Source organism: Oryctolagus cuniculus, chromosome 4, assembly GCF_051225735.1.
Source record: "Oryctolagus cuniculus isolate XC-2025 breed Fujian yellow rabbit chromosome 4, ASM5122573v1, whole genome shotgun sequence".
In the NCBI taxonomy this organism is placed as follows: Eukaryota; Metazoa; Chordata; class Mammalia; order Lagomorpha; family Leporidae; genus Oryctolagus; species Oryctolagus cuniculus.
This window is the reverse complement of record NC_142870.1, coordinates 139809235-139826483: the sequence shown is the minus strand read 5'-3', so window position 1 is coordinate 139826483 and position 17249 is coordinate 139809235. Positions and strand designations below refer to the sequence as shown.

Here is a 17249-nt window from a genome sequence, read left to right as displayed (position 1 = left end):
ATCAATTTATAGAAAAAACTGTTTTACTGATGCTGCCACTCACACTACCCTCCTTCCTCCGGTGGATTATTTCGAAGCCTATTCCGACTTCCTATCATTTATCCATAAGTACTTCAGCAGGTGTCTCTGCATGTAAATGATACTGTTCAAAAACACATAAGCAAGACACTGCTGGTTCCTGGTCTTGTGATGCTGGCTCAGATTTCTGATATCAGGATTTCCTCAGGAAGCTATATATTAGGCACAGGGGAGTGTATAAACATATATTCATATTTTCTCTCTCTCTCTCTGTTACTTCCTTACATATTAAACCACTCAAAGAAAGGCTCTCAAGAAAATCAGACACAGAGTAGTTTGAATACTTTGAATTGTAACAGGATTACTGATCAAGGATTTTAGAGACGGCTCAGGGAAGAGATGGAGAAAAGTGACACACAAAACCCTCCACTTCTCAGTGGTGACTGACTTTCACTCACCCTATTGCTTGGTGTGCAACAGCTCAGTATTACAGTTACTGTACATGAAGTAACTCACATAGCTGCATATAAATAAATGCAATGAAGCTAGCTTAATTCAGAAAATGTCTATTAGTGATCCTTACCTTTTGCTGGATTGAGGTTCTGAGCTATAAATCCTCTTAGTTCTGCATTTGTGGAAGTCAAACCAACCTGAAAATAGTTTAAAAAATTAAAAATAGGACCTTAAGTGTTATGAGATCACTTAATAATCTATTTTATTTGCCTCACACTAGAAGTATGTATCAAACATCCATATATCCACATCAAAAAGAATTTTATTAACCATAGGAGTGTTTTTTAATGTTGCGCCGCTGTTTGAAATGGGAAAAATATGAATTGTCCAGATAAAGATAAAAACAAACTCAGTAACATTCTTAGGAGAATAACTGAGATCTATAGATTTACTAATGGTTTTTAGAAAGCAAGTAATATGGCAGCGAAGTTGTCAGAAGACTTGTCAAAATTCCACCCTCACTGCTGCCCTTAATTTCCTCTGTTCTTAGGTACTATCTGCAATGCTTTTTATACTATGACATGGACAGGATCAAAGAAAGACCATTAATACCACAGTGCAGAGGTGAAATGCACTGATCTCAGGTTCAGCTGCTTGGGTTCACATACGGCTCATAAGGCTACCAAAGGGTATGGCGTTCCCCAATCATGCAATCTCCTCACCTGTAAACTGGAGAGTGAAACCAGTACTTACCAATCCAGGTTGCTGACACATTAAATAAGATCATTTATGTAAAGCATATGGCATGGTGCTTGGCATATGGTGCTCAATCCATGTTAACATTCATTACTGTTAGTATTGTATCCGAGGGAATACTATAGAGAGTGCTCATAAATTCAACTCTAGATGATTTAACTACTGTAATGTCCACTGAACCACTCAGCATCACAGGGGTGAATATGGTAGTATCATCAAACAAGTTTTTAAAAATTTGTTACAGGGACTGGCATTGTGGCATATAGGGAAAAGCCCCCACCAGCAACACCAGCATCCCGCATGCATGCCGGTTCAAGTCCCAGCTGCTCCACTTCTGATCCAGCTCCCTGTTAATAGCTGGGAAAAGCAGTGGAGGATGACCTAAATGTCTGGGCCCCTGCCACCTACGTCAGAGACCCAGATGAAACTCCTAGTTCCTGGCTTTGGCCTGGCACAGCCTCAGCCATTGTGGCCACTTGGGGAGTGAACCAGCAGATGAAAGATCTCTCTGTCTCTCACTTTCTCTCTGTGATTCTAACTTTCAAACAAATAAATAAACCTTTAAAAAATTTGTTATAGAGGCTGGAGAAAGAAAAAAAAATCTCCATTTTTGAAAACTTAGTACAAAGCAAACATCCAATAAATGGCTCTATTATTACTAGTATATTATATTATTGGTTTAAGCATTGAAGACTTGTAATCTTGAAACGAGTTTATGACATTAAACAAACTTTAGTATTACAAGTTTGTAGTTTAATACTTCAAACATTTTTTCAAGGTGCTACCACAATGAAAGGATATTTCTAAACAGTTTTACTGAGTTATCATTGACATACAAAATTATACATATTTAAGGTACACAACTTGATGTTTTGATATATGTATACATTGTGAAATGATTACTACAATCAAGCTAACTGACATATCCACTACCTCTATAAAGCTACTTTATCACAGTGTTATGTGTATGTTGGGAAGATTCAATTTAAAATCTATACTAGGGGGTCGGTGCTGTGGAGAAGTGAGTAAAGCTGCAGCCTGCAGTGCTAGCATCCCATATGGGCACCAGTTCGAATCCCAGCTGCTCCTCTTCTGATCCAACTCTCTGCTATGGCCTGGGAAAGCAGCAGAAGGTAGCTCAAGTCTTTGGGCCCCTGCACTCATGTGGGAGACCCAGAAGAAGCTCCTGGCTCCTAGCTTCGGAATGGCACAGCTCCAGCCGTTGTGGTCAATTGGGGATTGAACCAGCGGATGAACCTCTCTTTCTCTCTCTCTCTCTCTCTCTCTCTGTAACTCTGCCTTTCAAATAAATAAATAAATCTTAAAAAAAAAAAAAAAGATCTATACTACATGTGAGTACTTAGCCTAGCAGATGAGATGCCTGCATCCCACAAAAGAATGCCTGGGTTCCACACTCAGCTCTGGCTCCTGACTCTAGCTTCCTGCTGATGTGATGGCTCCATTAACTGAGTCCCTGTCATCCATGTGGGATCCACCTCCTGGCTTCAGCACAGCCCAGTTCCAGCCACTGTGGGCATATGGGGAGTGAAGCCATTAGGACCTCTCTTTTTTTCTGTCACTCAAATAAGTAATATTTTAAAAATATTGTACTCTCACCAAATCACAAGTATTCAATACGGTATTATTAACTACCATTACAATGCTGTACATCAGATCTCTAGCAATTGGAAAGGATTTTAAATGCAACTGTACATTGTATTATTATTTTTTTAAAGATTTATTTATTTATTTGAAAGTCAGAGTTACACAGAGAGAGAAGAGGCAGAGAGAGAGACAGAGGTCTTCCATCCGCTGGTTCACTCCCCAGATGGCTACAACAGCCAGAGCTGTGCCGATCTGAAGCCAGGAGCCAGGAGCTTCCTCCAGGTCTCTCACTTGGGTGCAGGGCCCATGGACTTGGGCCATCTTCTACTGCTTTCCCAGGCCATAGCAGAGAGCTGGATCAGAAGTGGAGCAGCCGGGACTCGAACCGGCGTCCATATGGGATACCGGCGCTTCAGACCAGGGCGTTAACCTGCTGCACCACAGCACCAGCCCCTGTTGTATTATTTTTAAAAATCATTCACAGATTTAACATTATGTAATTGTACTTCAGGGAAAAGGGATTTAAAAGGTAAGTTTATTTTGGTGCAAAACATTTTTGAAACCCATGCCTATATTCTTCATAGACTCATATGATACTTTACAATTTTATAAGGTTATAACCTTATTAGTTGGATAACTCAAATATACTAACTGCTCACTTAATGGACGCCAGTTCAAGTCTCAGCTGCTCCCCTTTCAATTCAGCTCTCTGCTGTGGCCTGGCAAAGCAGTGGAAGATGGCCCAAGTCCTTGGGCCTCTGGACCTGTGTGGGAGACCAGTAAGAAGCACCTGGTTCCTGGCTTCAGATTAGATCAGCTCTGGCCATTGCAATCAATGGGGAATGAACCAGTGGATGGAAGACCTTTCTCTCTCTCACATCCACCTCTCTGTTCAAATAAATAAATAAATCTTTAAAAAAACAAACAAAAAACACAAAAAAGTATATAACCAGAAGTATGTGCATACAGTTCACATCATAGAAAGTAATTCTGAGGCAAATCTGTATCTGACATTGAGTACCAAATTTTACAGCAGCAGTCGAGTCTGAGATACCCAGAGGACAGTTTCTTAATTCAACACAGCCAACAATGTCCAGACTTAATTTTGTCTAGCTTCTTGAAAGCATTCAGTTAGAAGTAAAGTTAATCCTTTGCAACAAAATTTGCAGTAAGTAACTACACGCATGGCCTAGCTTCCCAAAGTTGCTCTCAAATATGAATGTTGAATATTCAATTTGCTGAAAATCTTTTGAAGAGTTCACTGTGGCATTATTAACATATTCCCCCACCAGACTCCTCTTATTTAAGCTCTTCCTCTCTAACAAGGAAAAGGCAAAAATTTTGTTGATGTTCTACTTTTAAAACAAAGCAAAGGCGGTAAAGATAGCCTTTAATATAGGCCATGCTTGAGCCAATGGGACCATTTGGTACATGTATTCTGATAACTCCAAAAGGATCCATTCGCATATTTTTGTTACTATACAACAGCAACGGCTAAAACCACACAGTCACAGTAGAGTTCACAGTTACTGGGTTCCTGTCATGCATAAACACCTGCCCTTGATGTCCAACTTCTGCAGATGAAGCAGCAAGCTAATTTGGAAACTTTTTAAGCAGCTGTACACCTGCACCTAAATAACCAACAAATTATATTCTAACTGTATGCTAATTTTAGTCTCAGAAACGGAAAGTTGTGTAAAACATACATGTAGCTTATATAAATACTATAACATATACTTAATTAAAATTCAAAAATCCATATATCTGCTCTCAGAAACACTTTGCAATTTATAGACTCAGAAAAAAGTACATTAAGAGTAGATGAAATTGATCAGGAAACACATTTCACAGTAGCTATTCTTTCCTATTCCACCTATTCAAAAAGTACCTATATTTTACTGAGAAAGAAAAAAGATGAATTCGTATGTCATACAATTTTTCTATTTTTTGCCTAATCGGGTACGGATAAATTCTTCTATCTGGGTCTGGGTGTTGTTCTTTTTTTTTTTTTTTTTTGACAGGCAGAGTGGATAGTGAGAGAGAGACAGAGAGAAAGGTCTTCCTTTTGCCATTGATTCACCCTCCAATGGCCGCCACAGTTGGCGTGCTGCAGCCGGCGCACCATGCTGTTCTGAAGGCAGGAGCAAGGTGCTTCTCCTGGTCTCCCATGCGGGTGCAGGGCCCAAGCACTTGGGCCATCCTCCACTGCACTCCCTGGCCACAGCAGAGAGCTGGCCTGGAAGAGGGGCAACCAGGACAGAATCCGGCACCCCGACCGGGACTAGAACCTGGTGTGCTGGCGCCGCTAGGTGGAGGATTAGCCTATTGATCCGCGGCGCCAGCCCTGGGTGTTGTTCTTAAAAAGGCTTTTTTTTTTTTTTTTTTTTTTTTTTTTTTTAATGGAACAGCCATTTGGTGCCATGCTTAAGATGACAATTGGACATAATAGGGCCTGGGTTCAATGATCAGTTGTCGCTCCCTGTCTTCGTGGAGGAACGACACAGGACCCTGCGCTGTTCTTTTGTCTGCTCGGCCCTCCCTGGGTTTGCTGCTGGTTCTTCCCGGGTTGGCTACCGACCCTTCCACCTCCGTGGAAGGGCGGTTCCCCCTGCCACTTTCCCCACTTCCGCGGGGGAGCGGCACACCACCGGCAGGCTCTCTCAGGGGCTGCACAGGTGTTCCTTCAGATAGATGTTCCTCTTAGATGTTCCTGGTGCATGTTGTCTCTCTCCTCCTTTATAGTCCTCTTCCACCAATCCCAACTCTGCTACCCACACGCCGAGTACGCTGCTCTCCTGCAATCAGGAGCAGGTCCTGCTGTTTATTGGTTGAACTGGAGGCAGCTGTGTAGAAGCTGTTTCTTCCTCTCCCAGCGCCATATTGTGGGAGAGCAGATGCATAAAATAAGTCTTATTTCCAGTAACTTAGTCCAGTCCGAGTTGCTCCCCACAATCAGTTCCACTTCTGGTTCCATGTTCCTGCTAATGTGTACCTTGGAAGACAGTAAGTGATGGCTCAAGTACTTCTGCTCTTGCCACTCACGTGGGAGACTCAGATTGAGTTCTAAGCTCCTGGTTTCAACCTGGCCCAGCCTTTGCTGTTTCGGCCAACTGGTGAGTGAACCGAAGTATGGAAGATATCTCAACCCCCACTCCTCTACCCCGTAACTCTTTCAAATAAATAAGTAAATCTTTAAAGTATATAACAGGATGTTATAAGATACATATTTACTTATTTACACATATTTATATTTATATAAGGCAATATCTGAGTACTCCAGATTCTATGCTGCATACTATCAGCAGTTACTAAACACTGAATACAAAAAAAGTCCAATTTTTAAGAATCAAATCGTATTTCCAATAATAACATTATGAAGTTATTGGAATTTCGCATTTCTGGTAGACATAAATGAAGAAAACAGGAGTTGGAGATGATCTGTGCTCCCTGTTAAGTCTCACCATCGATAGGCAAGGTGATCCTTGAGTCACTGCAAAACAGGGGTGACAGCACTTGTGCACACAACCAACACAAAGAACCACTCCGGTCAAGTGAAGTAGGTATGTGAATACATTTGTTTGTCAAAGGTTCACTCCCCAAATGGCCACAAAGATTGCGGTGGGGCCAATCTGAAGCCAGTAGCCAGGAGCTTCTTCCAGGTCTCCCATGTGAGTGTAAGGGCCCAAGCACTTGAGCCATCTTCCACTGCTTTCCCAAGCACATTAGGAAGGAGCTGTTTTGGAAGTGGAGCAGCTGGGACTTGAACTGGTGTCCATATGGAATGCCAACACTGCAAGCGGCAGCTTAACCCACTAAGCCACAATGCAGACCTGAGTATATAGAATTCAAGTGTGGGCTGTTATTCAATGGTAACGACTTCTGGTACCACAACCTCAACAGACAACTTACAAGAGAAATGCAAATGACTCACAGATATATGGAATGTTAGCTTAGACTAACCTTTAATCAGAGAAATGCAATAAATTCCACACCACTTTTTGTGGACGAGATTGTCAAAGATTAAAAAAAAAAAAAATAGGGCCTGGGGTTGTGGCACAGTAGGTTGGGCTGCTGCTTGCAATGCCAGCATCCCATGTTGGAGTACCAGTTTGATTCGTGACTGCTCTGCTTCTGATCCAGCTTCCTACTACTGTACCTGAGAAAGCAGCAGGAGATGCCCTGGCACTTGCATGGAAGAACCAGATGGAGTTCCAGGCTCCTGGCTTCAGCCTGGCCCTGCCCTGGTTGTTGCAGCCCTATGGGGAGTGAACCAGAGGATGTAAAGATCTCTTTCTCTTTTCCCTTCTCTACCACTCCACCTTTCAAATAAATAAAGCTTTTAAAAAATTATATAGCAGGCCAGCGCTGTGGCTCACTTGGTTAATCCTCTGCCTGCGGCACCAGCATCTCATATGGGTGCCGGGTTCTAATCCCAGTTGCTCCTCTTCCAGTACAATTCTCTGCTGTGGCCCAGGAAGGCAGTGGAGGATGGCCTGGGTCCCTGGGCCCCTGCACCCATATGCGAGACTAAGAAGAAGCACCTGGCTCTTGGCTTCACATTGGCATAGTTCCAGCTGTAGCGGCCATTTGGGGTTGAACCAACGGAAGGAAGACCTTTCTCTCTCTCTCTCTCTCTCTCTCTCTCTCTCACTAACTCTATCTGTCAAATAAAAAAAAATATGTAGCAGAAGTATTAAGATAAGAGAAGGTACTCAAGGGCTGGTGCTGTGGCACAGTAGTGGCTCTGGCATCCCATATGGGTGTCGGTTCAAGTCCCAGGGCTCCACTTCCAATCTAGCTCCCTGCTGATGGGCTGGGAAAGTAGTGGAAGATGGCCCAAGTGCCTGACATCAGATTTGCCCAACTCTAGCCATTGAGGTCATTTGAGGAGTGAAGCAGTGGATGGAAGACCTCTGTATGTAACTCTGCCTCTCAAGGCCAAAGACCTCAATAGACATATTTCAAAAGAGGAAATCCAAATGGCCAACAGACACATGAAAAAATGTTCATGATCACTAGCAATCAGGGAAATGCAAATCAAAACAATGAGGTTTCACCTCACCCCAGTTAGAATGGCTCACATACAGAAATCTACCAACAACAGATGCTGGCAAGGATGTGGGGAAAAAGGGACACGAACCCACTGTTGGTGGGAATGCAAACTGGTAAAGTCACTATGGAAGTCAGTTTGGAGATTCCTCAGAAACCTGAATATAACCCTACCATAAAACCCAGCCATCCCACTCCTTGGAATTTACCCAAAGGAAATTAAATTGACAAATAAAAGAGCTGTCTGCACCTTAATGTTTATTGCAGCTCAATTCACAATAGCTAAGACCTGGAATCAACCTAAATGCCCATCAACAGTAGACTGGACAAAAAAATTATGGGATATGTACTCTATATAATACTCTACAGCAGTAAAAAAAAAAAAAATGAAATCCAGTCATTTGCAACAAAATAGAAAAATCTGGAAAACAACTGACCAAGCACCAAAAAGGAAACCTGTTGAAGTGAGGGGAGGGTGCGGTGGGAGGGAAGTTATGGGGGGGGGGGGGGGGATAAGCCACTGTAATCCAAAAGCTGTACTTTGGAAATTTATATTTATTAAATAAAAGTTAAAAATAAATAAATAAATCTTAAACAAAAGAAAAGAAAAGGAAAGGTAGTCACGAAGATTCAGCTAAACAGTAGGTTATAAAACAGTTTGCTTTCCTTTTTATTAAAAAAAAAATATAGGGGCAGGCATTTGTGGTATGGCAGGTAAAGCCATTGCTTGGGACACCTGCATGCCATATTGGATGCTGGTTCAAGTCCAGTTTCTTGTTAATGCACCTGGGAGGCAGTGGACGATGGTCCAAGTATGGGTTTCTGCCACCCATGTAGAGATCTGGTTGGAGTTCCTGGTTTCTGCCTTCAGCCTGGCACTGTCCTGACTGTTGAAGGCACTGGGGGAGTAAATCAATGCGCACATGCTTTCTCTTTCTCTCTTATTCTGTCTTTCAAATAAATAAAATAAAAAACATTTTTTAAAATTAAAAATATGTTGTCTATGTAATTGTTTACATTTGTGTATATACTAGCTGCTGATAATTTCCACGCTAGCTATTTTTTTCTTTTCCTTATCAATGTTTTCTAATTTTTCTGTAATGAGTATCACAACATGTATTTTTTAAAAAATTCATCGACAAAGCAAAAAATTATTCCTCAAGTTATATTTCAAATTTTTAATTGTATACTAAGGGAACTTACATTAGAATATACCTGTATTGTTGGTCTAGAAGAATATCACTAGATACTATTCAATAACAGTTTGGCCTCAGATGCATGGAATATATTGCTTTTCATCTCCTTTTGCTAAACAATCCATTCCACAGCCATGCAGTTCTGATACAACTACTCATCTTAAAGGCTCAACTATGCCACGACAGCATAGAATGTGTTCATGACTCCAGCCTGGCGATCTATAGCACCCCACTTCCTACCCCACAGTGTCTACCCAGGTGGGCCAACCAGTGTCAACCGCAGCCCCTCCATGGAATTTGAAACACAAATACTAAAAGAGACAAGTTCTCTCTTCTTCTGAGATAAAGCATTGTAAAGCCATGGCAGGCCACTATGCCACTGCACAGAGAGTCAAAGATGAGCAGTGAGAGACAAAGCCCTGACACTACCACCTGAATCCCCTGAATCCAGATACATCTGCAGTTAGAGTACCCTTGACTTTGCAGTCATGTGAGACAGTACATTCCATTTTTTGTCTTGGTTTCTATCATTTGAAACCATAGGGGACTAGAATGGCAGAGACAACGAACGCAAAAGTAGCTCTTTGCAAAAATGTGGTTCTCATAAAAGAAATATGAAGTGAGAAGCAGAAATTAAAGGTGTTGAGTACTTCAACATCTGTCCAATGAGCCTCCAACAGACGACAACCTCTTTCATACCTGCAAGTCGCCTCTCGCAGCACGTGACACGGCTGACCCCGCCCTCTCTGAAACCTTCCTTCCATGGCCTCCGGGTTCCCCGACCTCTCTGGCCACTCCTGCACAATTTCCTTTGCCGCTTCTCCTTCTTCTCATGTTTAAATGGAGAAGCCCTGAGCTCATACCTTGGCCCTTCTGTGTTCTACATTCATGTACTAACTATGTAGTCTCATATGGTCCCACTGATTTAAAATAATTTTAATATAAAATCACTCCAAAATTTCACCCTCTGCCCCAAAGCATTTCCCTGAGCTCCAGAGTCACTGATCAAACCCCCCAGCCAGTATCTCCAGTTGGATGTTTCTGGATCCTTCAATTTATTAGATTCCAAAGAGAATTTCTGAATTTGCCACAAAATTCTGCACCTCCCCAAGAGTTTGTCTTCTCCTTAGATAGCAGCGCAGTCAGGAACCCAGTTACACAAGCCAAATACTGAGAGGTCCCCTTTTACTTCTCTCCTGCACCCATATCCTAACTTCTCAGGAAACCTGCTGGCTGTCCTAAAAATGACAAGGAAGCAAAATCTCTACCTGCTTATGGCTACTGAAGCATGTTAAAAGTTCTAGTTCTGAACTGTAAGCCAAATCAATGAGCAGAGATACAGTAATAGGCTAAGGGTTGGTTTGTTTATGCAACTCTTCAAGTGTATGATGGACAACATTTAGAACTTTTTGTCTGACTCCTAAGAGGCTGTTATCTTCTTGCCTCATACCCCGCGGGGGCCCCAGCTCCTGTTCACAACTAACCAAACCACTGGTGGACAACAGACTCACGCTGTACCAGAGTCCTCCCCAAGCAGTCTGAAGTCAGGGCCAACACAAGCAGGCCACGAGCTGCTGGAGATGCTGAGAGAAGCCGTGTTCTACCATGCGGACTGGGGAACTCCTCTGAGGAAGATAATTTGCAGAGGTGGGGAAAGAGGAAGAAATGAAGCAGAAACACAGCAAAAAGCAGAGACAAGAGATGAAACCAAACTCTGCTTCAACTCCTGGGCCTCGATATTCCAGAGGGCCCACTATGTTCCTATTCTTGAATTCCTTGAGGCATCTTTCAACCTTTGCAATGAATTACCTTTCTGTTTAATTCCCAAAGATTCTTGCCTAATAAGCTAATTCTGTTTAATTCCCAAAGATTCCTGGGGCCGGCGCTGTAGCACAGTGGGTAAAGCCTCCACCTGCAGTGCTGGCATCCCATATGAGCACCAATTTGAGTCCAGGCTGCTCTCTGCTGTGGCCTGGGAAGGCAGCAGAGGATGGCCCATGTGCTTGGGCCCCTCCCTGTACCCGTGTGGGAGACCCGGAAGAAGCTCCAGGTTCCTGGCTTCAGATTGGCTCAGCTCTGGCTGTAGTAGCTATCTGGGGAGTGAACCAGCAGATAGAAGACCTCTCTCTCTCTCTCTCTCTCTCTCTCTCTGCTTCTGCTTCTCTCTAACTCTGCCTTTCAAGTAAACAAATAAATATTTTTAAAACAATTTCCTGGAAGTTGCACTATTTACTTTATGGCATTATCCCTTCACCATAACTGGAAAGAAACCAAAACATTAACACAGGATGGTAAAACAATAACTTGGAGGAAAGTCATTTACAGTTGGTAGCCTCAAGCAGAGGGTAAAAAGGAAACAGCTTCTTCAAAGCATCTACTGTGTGACATTGCATGGGAAATAGCAGGCTTCTTCTGGATGCTGTCTAAACACACACATTTCCCTGAGGAAAAAATAAGCCAAAAATAATAGTGATCTTTTTCAATAGGGCCAAGTAACTTCATCAAGCACCAAAGTGAAAGTGTTACAGTACCCAAAAGAGGAGGTGGGTGAGAAACCTGAAGATGGCAATTTTACAGCTGTTGGTCAGGAGCAACTTGGCACCTGTTTATGAGAATGCCGCCATGCCCATTAGGGGACTGAGTTCAATAGCATCAAAGTTTATTACCTCACATTCTGCATTAAAAAAAAAAACCTGATAAATTCATGCCAATAAATACTTATCAGAATAGTGAGAAAATATGCAGAGGAAAAGGGACAATGCACTTTAAATTTTTTTTACATTAAAAAATTTACAAATACTTACATTTTTTGTCATCATGTCAAACTGTATTCTATTTAAGATTCTGTAAAGCCATTAAAAAACAAACAATAAAAAACCTCGATCTTCAATAATTCTTTAAAATAACATCCTGTTAAAAGGAAAAAGAGGGAATAGTAATGTAACAAAAGAAGAAGCAACACTGATGTCATATTTACTGTGTGACATGCATTGTCCTCTAAGTGAACTGCCTAAACTGATCCTCACAACAGCACTATTGAGAGCTACACCACTTAATCCCCATTCTGCAGATAAAAACTGGAGTTTGAAGAGGCTAAACAATTTGACCAAGTCAATTCAGCTCGTGGGTTATGCAGCCTGGACTCTGAAATATTAAACTATGCTGCTTTAGACCATGCAGTAAAAGAAACACCGAGGCTTCATGGAGCAATGGCCGACTCCAGGGCAGGATAGGAAACATACAAGATGAACCCAGAACATTTCATTGTGCCTAAAGTAAGGAAGGGCTCAGAAACTGCCGGAGCCAAGTCAAGAGCATGCGGGAAACAGCACAGGGCCTCTGACTGGATCATTCAGGACATGCAGGCGTCACAGAATACAATGACTGTCAAAGACAGTAAACCCAACAACTATGATAATTATATGGGATTTCTGGGGATGTGGGGGGGGAGGGCAAACTCTTTTTTGCAATCGCATGCCAACTAACAAATACAGTTTCTAAAACTTGCATGTATCATAATAACTGATAAGGCAAGACTCATTAATAGGTGGTAAGATCAGACAGTGAAAATGTGTTGCATGAAATATCTCCCTACAACATATCTATTAATTCAAACTTTCCAGTGACAAACTTGATGAACCTGGCACATACCACTTCAGCTAAGTGATCAAAGTTACCAAATGACCACCAATAATGGAGCACCCAACACTGCACATCTAAGTGCACCATGATGGGTACAACATCATTTCTGAGGTATTTCTTCCCACAACGCAAAATCTAAATCTAATTATGAGAAAATACTGGAGACACCAAATTTAGGGACATTCTACAAAATGATGGCCTGAACTCTCCACAAACAGCAGTGTTATAAAAGGCAGTAGTTGGAGAAACATTCCAGATTTTAAAAAACTAGAAACACATGAAAGCTAAATTCAGCATCTGATCCAGACTAGACACTGAACCAGAAAAAAATAATTGCTGTAAAGACCAGTATCGGGGTAACTGGCGATAATAAAGTCCCCAGACTTGGGGCTGGTGATGTGGCACAGCAGATTAGGCCACTGCCTGCAATGCCAGCATCCTATAGGAGTACTGGTCCAAGTCCTGGATGCTTCACTTCCAAGTCAGCTCCCTGCTAATGTGCCTAGGAAAGCAGCAGAAAATGACCCAAGCACTTGGGCCCCTGCACCCACACGGAGACCTAGTTGAAATTCCTGGTTCCTGGCTTCAGCCCAGCCCAGCCCCGGCAGACATCTGGGAAGTGTACCAGCAGACAGAAGACCTCTCTGTAACTTTGCTTCAAATAAATAAATAAATAAATAAGGTCATCAAATTAGATATAGTATTATTTCAATACTATATTTCTTGATTTTGATCAACGAACTAGGGGATTTTTCTGTAAGTGAGTGTCCTTGTTCTTCAAAACACATTAAAATACTTAGGAGTAGAAGGGTGGGATGGTAGGAATTTGCTGACAAAAGATACATAACAGAATGTGTGGGGACACTTCAACACATTCATGGAAAATGGAATTAAAAGATGTTTATTTTAACACAAAAAACTGCAATCCCTGCACGTAAGGGACTTCACAAATTCATGACAACTGTATATTATGAAAAAACTATCCATGGGTTTTAAAAAGATTGTCCACCACCATCAACTTACCCTTTAATCCCATTTTTCCACCAATTTTCTGAAGGACCCCCATACAGCTGGTCTTAAGTATCTGCAGGTTCCATATCCACAGTTCAACTGATTGTGGATGCATTGAACTTACTTTTGCAGCTTTTCTCTGAGACTACAATTATGTGAAAACTAAAGCTTTAATAAGACATTTAGAAGGAATGAGAAAACTTAACTTTGAAAAGTTCATAAGTGATGGGGGCTCAGAGAAAAGGTGCTTCAAATATCTGCCTTATATGCTACACAATAAATCTACAAGTAACATTCTATAGAAGAAAAACAACAATACAACACTTAGTTTATAATTTTTCAATGATGAAGAAAATACAAAGGGTGAGGTGTTTGCAGTAGCAATTAAGGCACTACTTGGGATGCTCAAATCCCAGAGTGCCTAGATTCCAGTCCAGGCTCCGCTCCCAACTCCTGCTAGTTGTTAATGTGCACCTGGGAGGCAGCCGTGATGGCTCAACTAGTTGGATCCCTGTCAACCACATGGGAGACCTGGACTGAGTTCCCCACTCACAGGTTCAGCCAGGCCCATCTCTGGCTGGTGTGGGTGTTTAGGGAGTGAACTAGCGAACAGGAAATCTCACTGTCTCCCTGTCTTTCAAATTAAATAATTTTTAAAAAGAAATAATAAATTTATAATCTAAGTAAGACCTGACCCACAACTATAATTTTTGCTTTCCCACTGTAGCTACACAATGTCTACTGTGACCTATCATGGAAATCAAGTTTCTACACTAGGTCTGCTTCACACTTATCAATTACTTCTCATGTCTTCTTCAGTGATACAAATTCAAACACAAGATAAATAATACAGCACAAATTCCTGGTAGCCCATTCATCAAACTACCTGACATATTCAAACTAGGCCTAAGGTATAAATATCACATAGTTTTTTTAACCAAACTTGATCTAACAGATCTATATAGAACTCTTTATCCAACAGATGTGAAACATCTCTTTAAGCACAAATTTACAAAATATGTCCACATACGCTATCACCAATGAAACAGCAACACATTTCAAAGAGAAAATATACAGATATGGTCTCTGACCACAATACAATTCAATTAGGAATTGATTATTTTCTTTAAAAAGTTAAAAATTATTCATAAAGAAAAATATAACAAAGATATTAAACATCCTATGAATTTGAAATGTTTAGCCCTGGACCTGGCACTGTGGCATAGAGGGTAAAGCCACCAGTGCTGGCATCCCATATGGGTGCTGGTTTGGATCCCAGCTGTTCCACTTCCCATCCAGGTACCTGCTAATGCACCAGGGAAAGCAGCTGAAGATGGCCAAGTCCCTGGGCCCCTGTGCGCATGTGCGAGGCCAGGAAGACACTTCTGACTACTTGGGGTGTGAGCCAGCAGATGGAAGATCTCTCTCTGCCTCTGCCTCTCTATAACTCTGCCTTTCAAATAAGTAAATATATCTCTTTTTAAAAAGAAATATTTAGAGCTGAATGACAATAAAAATAATTTTAAAAGTAAAATATTTAGGGGCTGGAGCTATGGTGCAGCAGATTAAAACTCTGGCCTGCAGCACAAGCATCCCATAAGAATGTTGGTTCAAGTTCTGACTGTTCCACTTTCAATCTAGCTCCCTGCAAACCCACCTAGGAAAGCAGCAGAGGAAGGCCCAAGTTCTTGAGCCCCTGAACCTGTATGGGAGACCCAAAAGAAGCTCCTGGTTCCTGGTTTCTGATTGGCTCAGCTCCAGCCGTTGCAGCCATTTGGGGAATGAACCAGTGGATGGAAGACCTCTGTCTCTCTCTCTGCCTCTGCCTCTCTGTAACTCTTTCAAATAATGAATAAATAAATCTAGGTTGGTAGCTTAATGAATGAAAAGAAATACAAGTTGAACATCCCTATTCTGAAAATCTGAAATCTCTACTTCTGACCCAGCTCTCTGCTATGGCCTGGGAAAGCAGTAGAAGATGGTCCAAGTCCTTGGGCCCCTGCACCCACATGGGAGACCTGGAAGAAGCTCCTGGTTCCTGGTTTCAGATCGGCCCATCTCTGGCTGTTGCGGCCATTTCGAGAGTGAACCAGCTGATGGAAGACTCTCTCTCTCTCTCTCTCTCTCTCTGCCTCTCTGTAACTCTACCTTTTATGTAAATAAATAAATCTTTAAAAATTATAAAAAATAAAGTAGAATAAAATAAAAATAAAATAAAATAGAATAAATTTAGGGGCCAGCTGTAGTGTAGTAGGTTAAGCCTCCACCTGCAGTGCTGGCATCCCATATGGGTGCCAGCTTGTGTCTTGGCTGTTCCTCTTCCTATCCAGCTCTCTGCTATGGCCTGGGAAAGCAGTAACAGAGAGTCCAAGTCCTTGGGCCCTTGTACCCATGTGGGAGACCTAGAGGAAGCTCCTGGCTCCTGGCTTTGGATCGGCCCAGCTCTGGCCATTGAGGCCATCTGGGAAGTGAATCAGTGGATGGAAGGCCTTTCTCTCTGTCTCTCTCTTTCTCTGTAACTCTAACTCTCAAAATAAATTTTTTAAAAAGTATTTATTCATTTATTTGAAATGTAGAGTAAGAAAGAGAGGAAGAGAAAGGGGGCGGAGTGGTGTTGTGTCATAGTGGGTAAAGCTGCCTCCTGCAGTACCAGCATCCCAATTCCGATCTGGCTCCCTGCTAATGGCTTAGGAAAGCAGAAGATAGCCCAAGTGCTTGGGCCCCTGACACCCACATGGGAGACCCGGATGAAGCTCCTGACTCCTGGCTTCAGCCTGACCCAGCCCTGGTCAATGTGGCCATTTGGGGAGTGAATCAGTATACTGGAGACCTCTCTCTCTCCGTCTCTCCCTCTCTCTTTCTGTAACTCTGCCTCTCAAATAAATACATAAATGCTTTCTAAAAAAATTAAAAATGGAACGTTTTACCTTTAAAATACAGCTTGGGATACTGGCATCCCATATTGGGATGTGCCTAGGTTCAAGTCTCAGCTCTGTTCCAGATTCCAGCTTCCTGCTAATGCATGTTTTGCAAGGCAGCAGTGATGGCTCAAGTCCTTGAGATACTGCTCCCAGTGTGGGAGACCTCGATAGGACTGCAGTTTTCTGGTTCAGCTCTTTTTTAATTAAATAAATAATTAAAAAAAAAAAACCATTTGTGATAGAGACCTCCTTTATTCAATTAAAAAGAAGCTCCTTTATTCAATTAAAAGTATGCTCTCTTGCCTTTGAGAAAGTTTATAATGTTTTGATTAATATATACTTATTTGTAATTATTTTAAAGCTTTTGTCTTTATTTTACATTGCCTTTCATGGAAAACTATTTGTAGTCTATGACTTAAACCCTCAAAGTACCTAGAAAGTAAATAAACATGGCACCAAACGTTTCAAGAACCTGCCGTCTGTGGCAGCCCTGATGATGTCAGAGACAAACCGGTCATGTGCGCTGATGCATTATGCTTTATCCAGACACAACAACTGCACACTTCTGCCTGTCACCCAGCCCTTCTGTTGGTTAAAA

The 17249-nt window shown here is 41.9% G+C and overlaps 1 protein-coding gene across 36 annotated transcripts in view; it reads right to left on the bottom strand.

Moving 5' to 3' along the window:
* The window catches only part of TFDP2 (transcription factor Dp-2), a 188252-nt gene that overhangs the window by 122788 nt on the left and 48215 nt on the right, over nucleotides 1–17249 (bottom strand). For 17 of the 36 annotated variants that reach the window (XM_070072709.2, XM_070072716.2, XM_070072721.2 and 14 more), the window contains one exon: nucleotides 602–668. The exons of 5 other annotated variants lie outside the window; for them this stretch is intronic. Coding sequence is in view for 4 of the 31 variants with exons in the window: in XM_070072693.2 (XP_069928794.2) it covers nucleotides 602–668; nucleotides 11882–11896 (82 nt within the window). In the remaining 27 variants the exon portion in view is untranslated. Of the gene's footprint in view, nucleotides 1–601; nucleotides 669–11881; nucleotides 11988–17249 lie in introns of all 36 variants that reach the window. 14 more of the 36 variants (XM_070072710.2, XM_070072693.2, XM_070072691.2 and 11 more) reach the window with 3 other exon arrangements.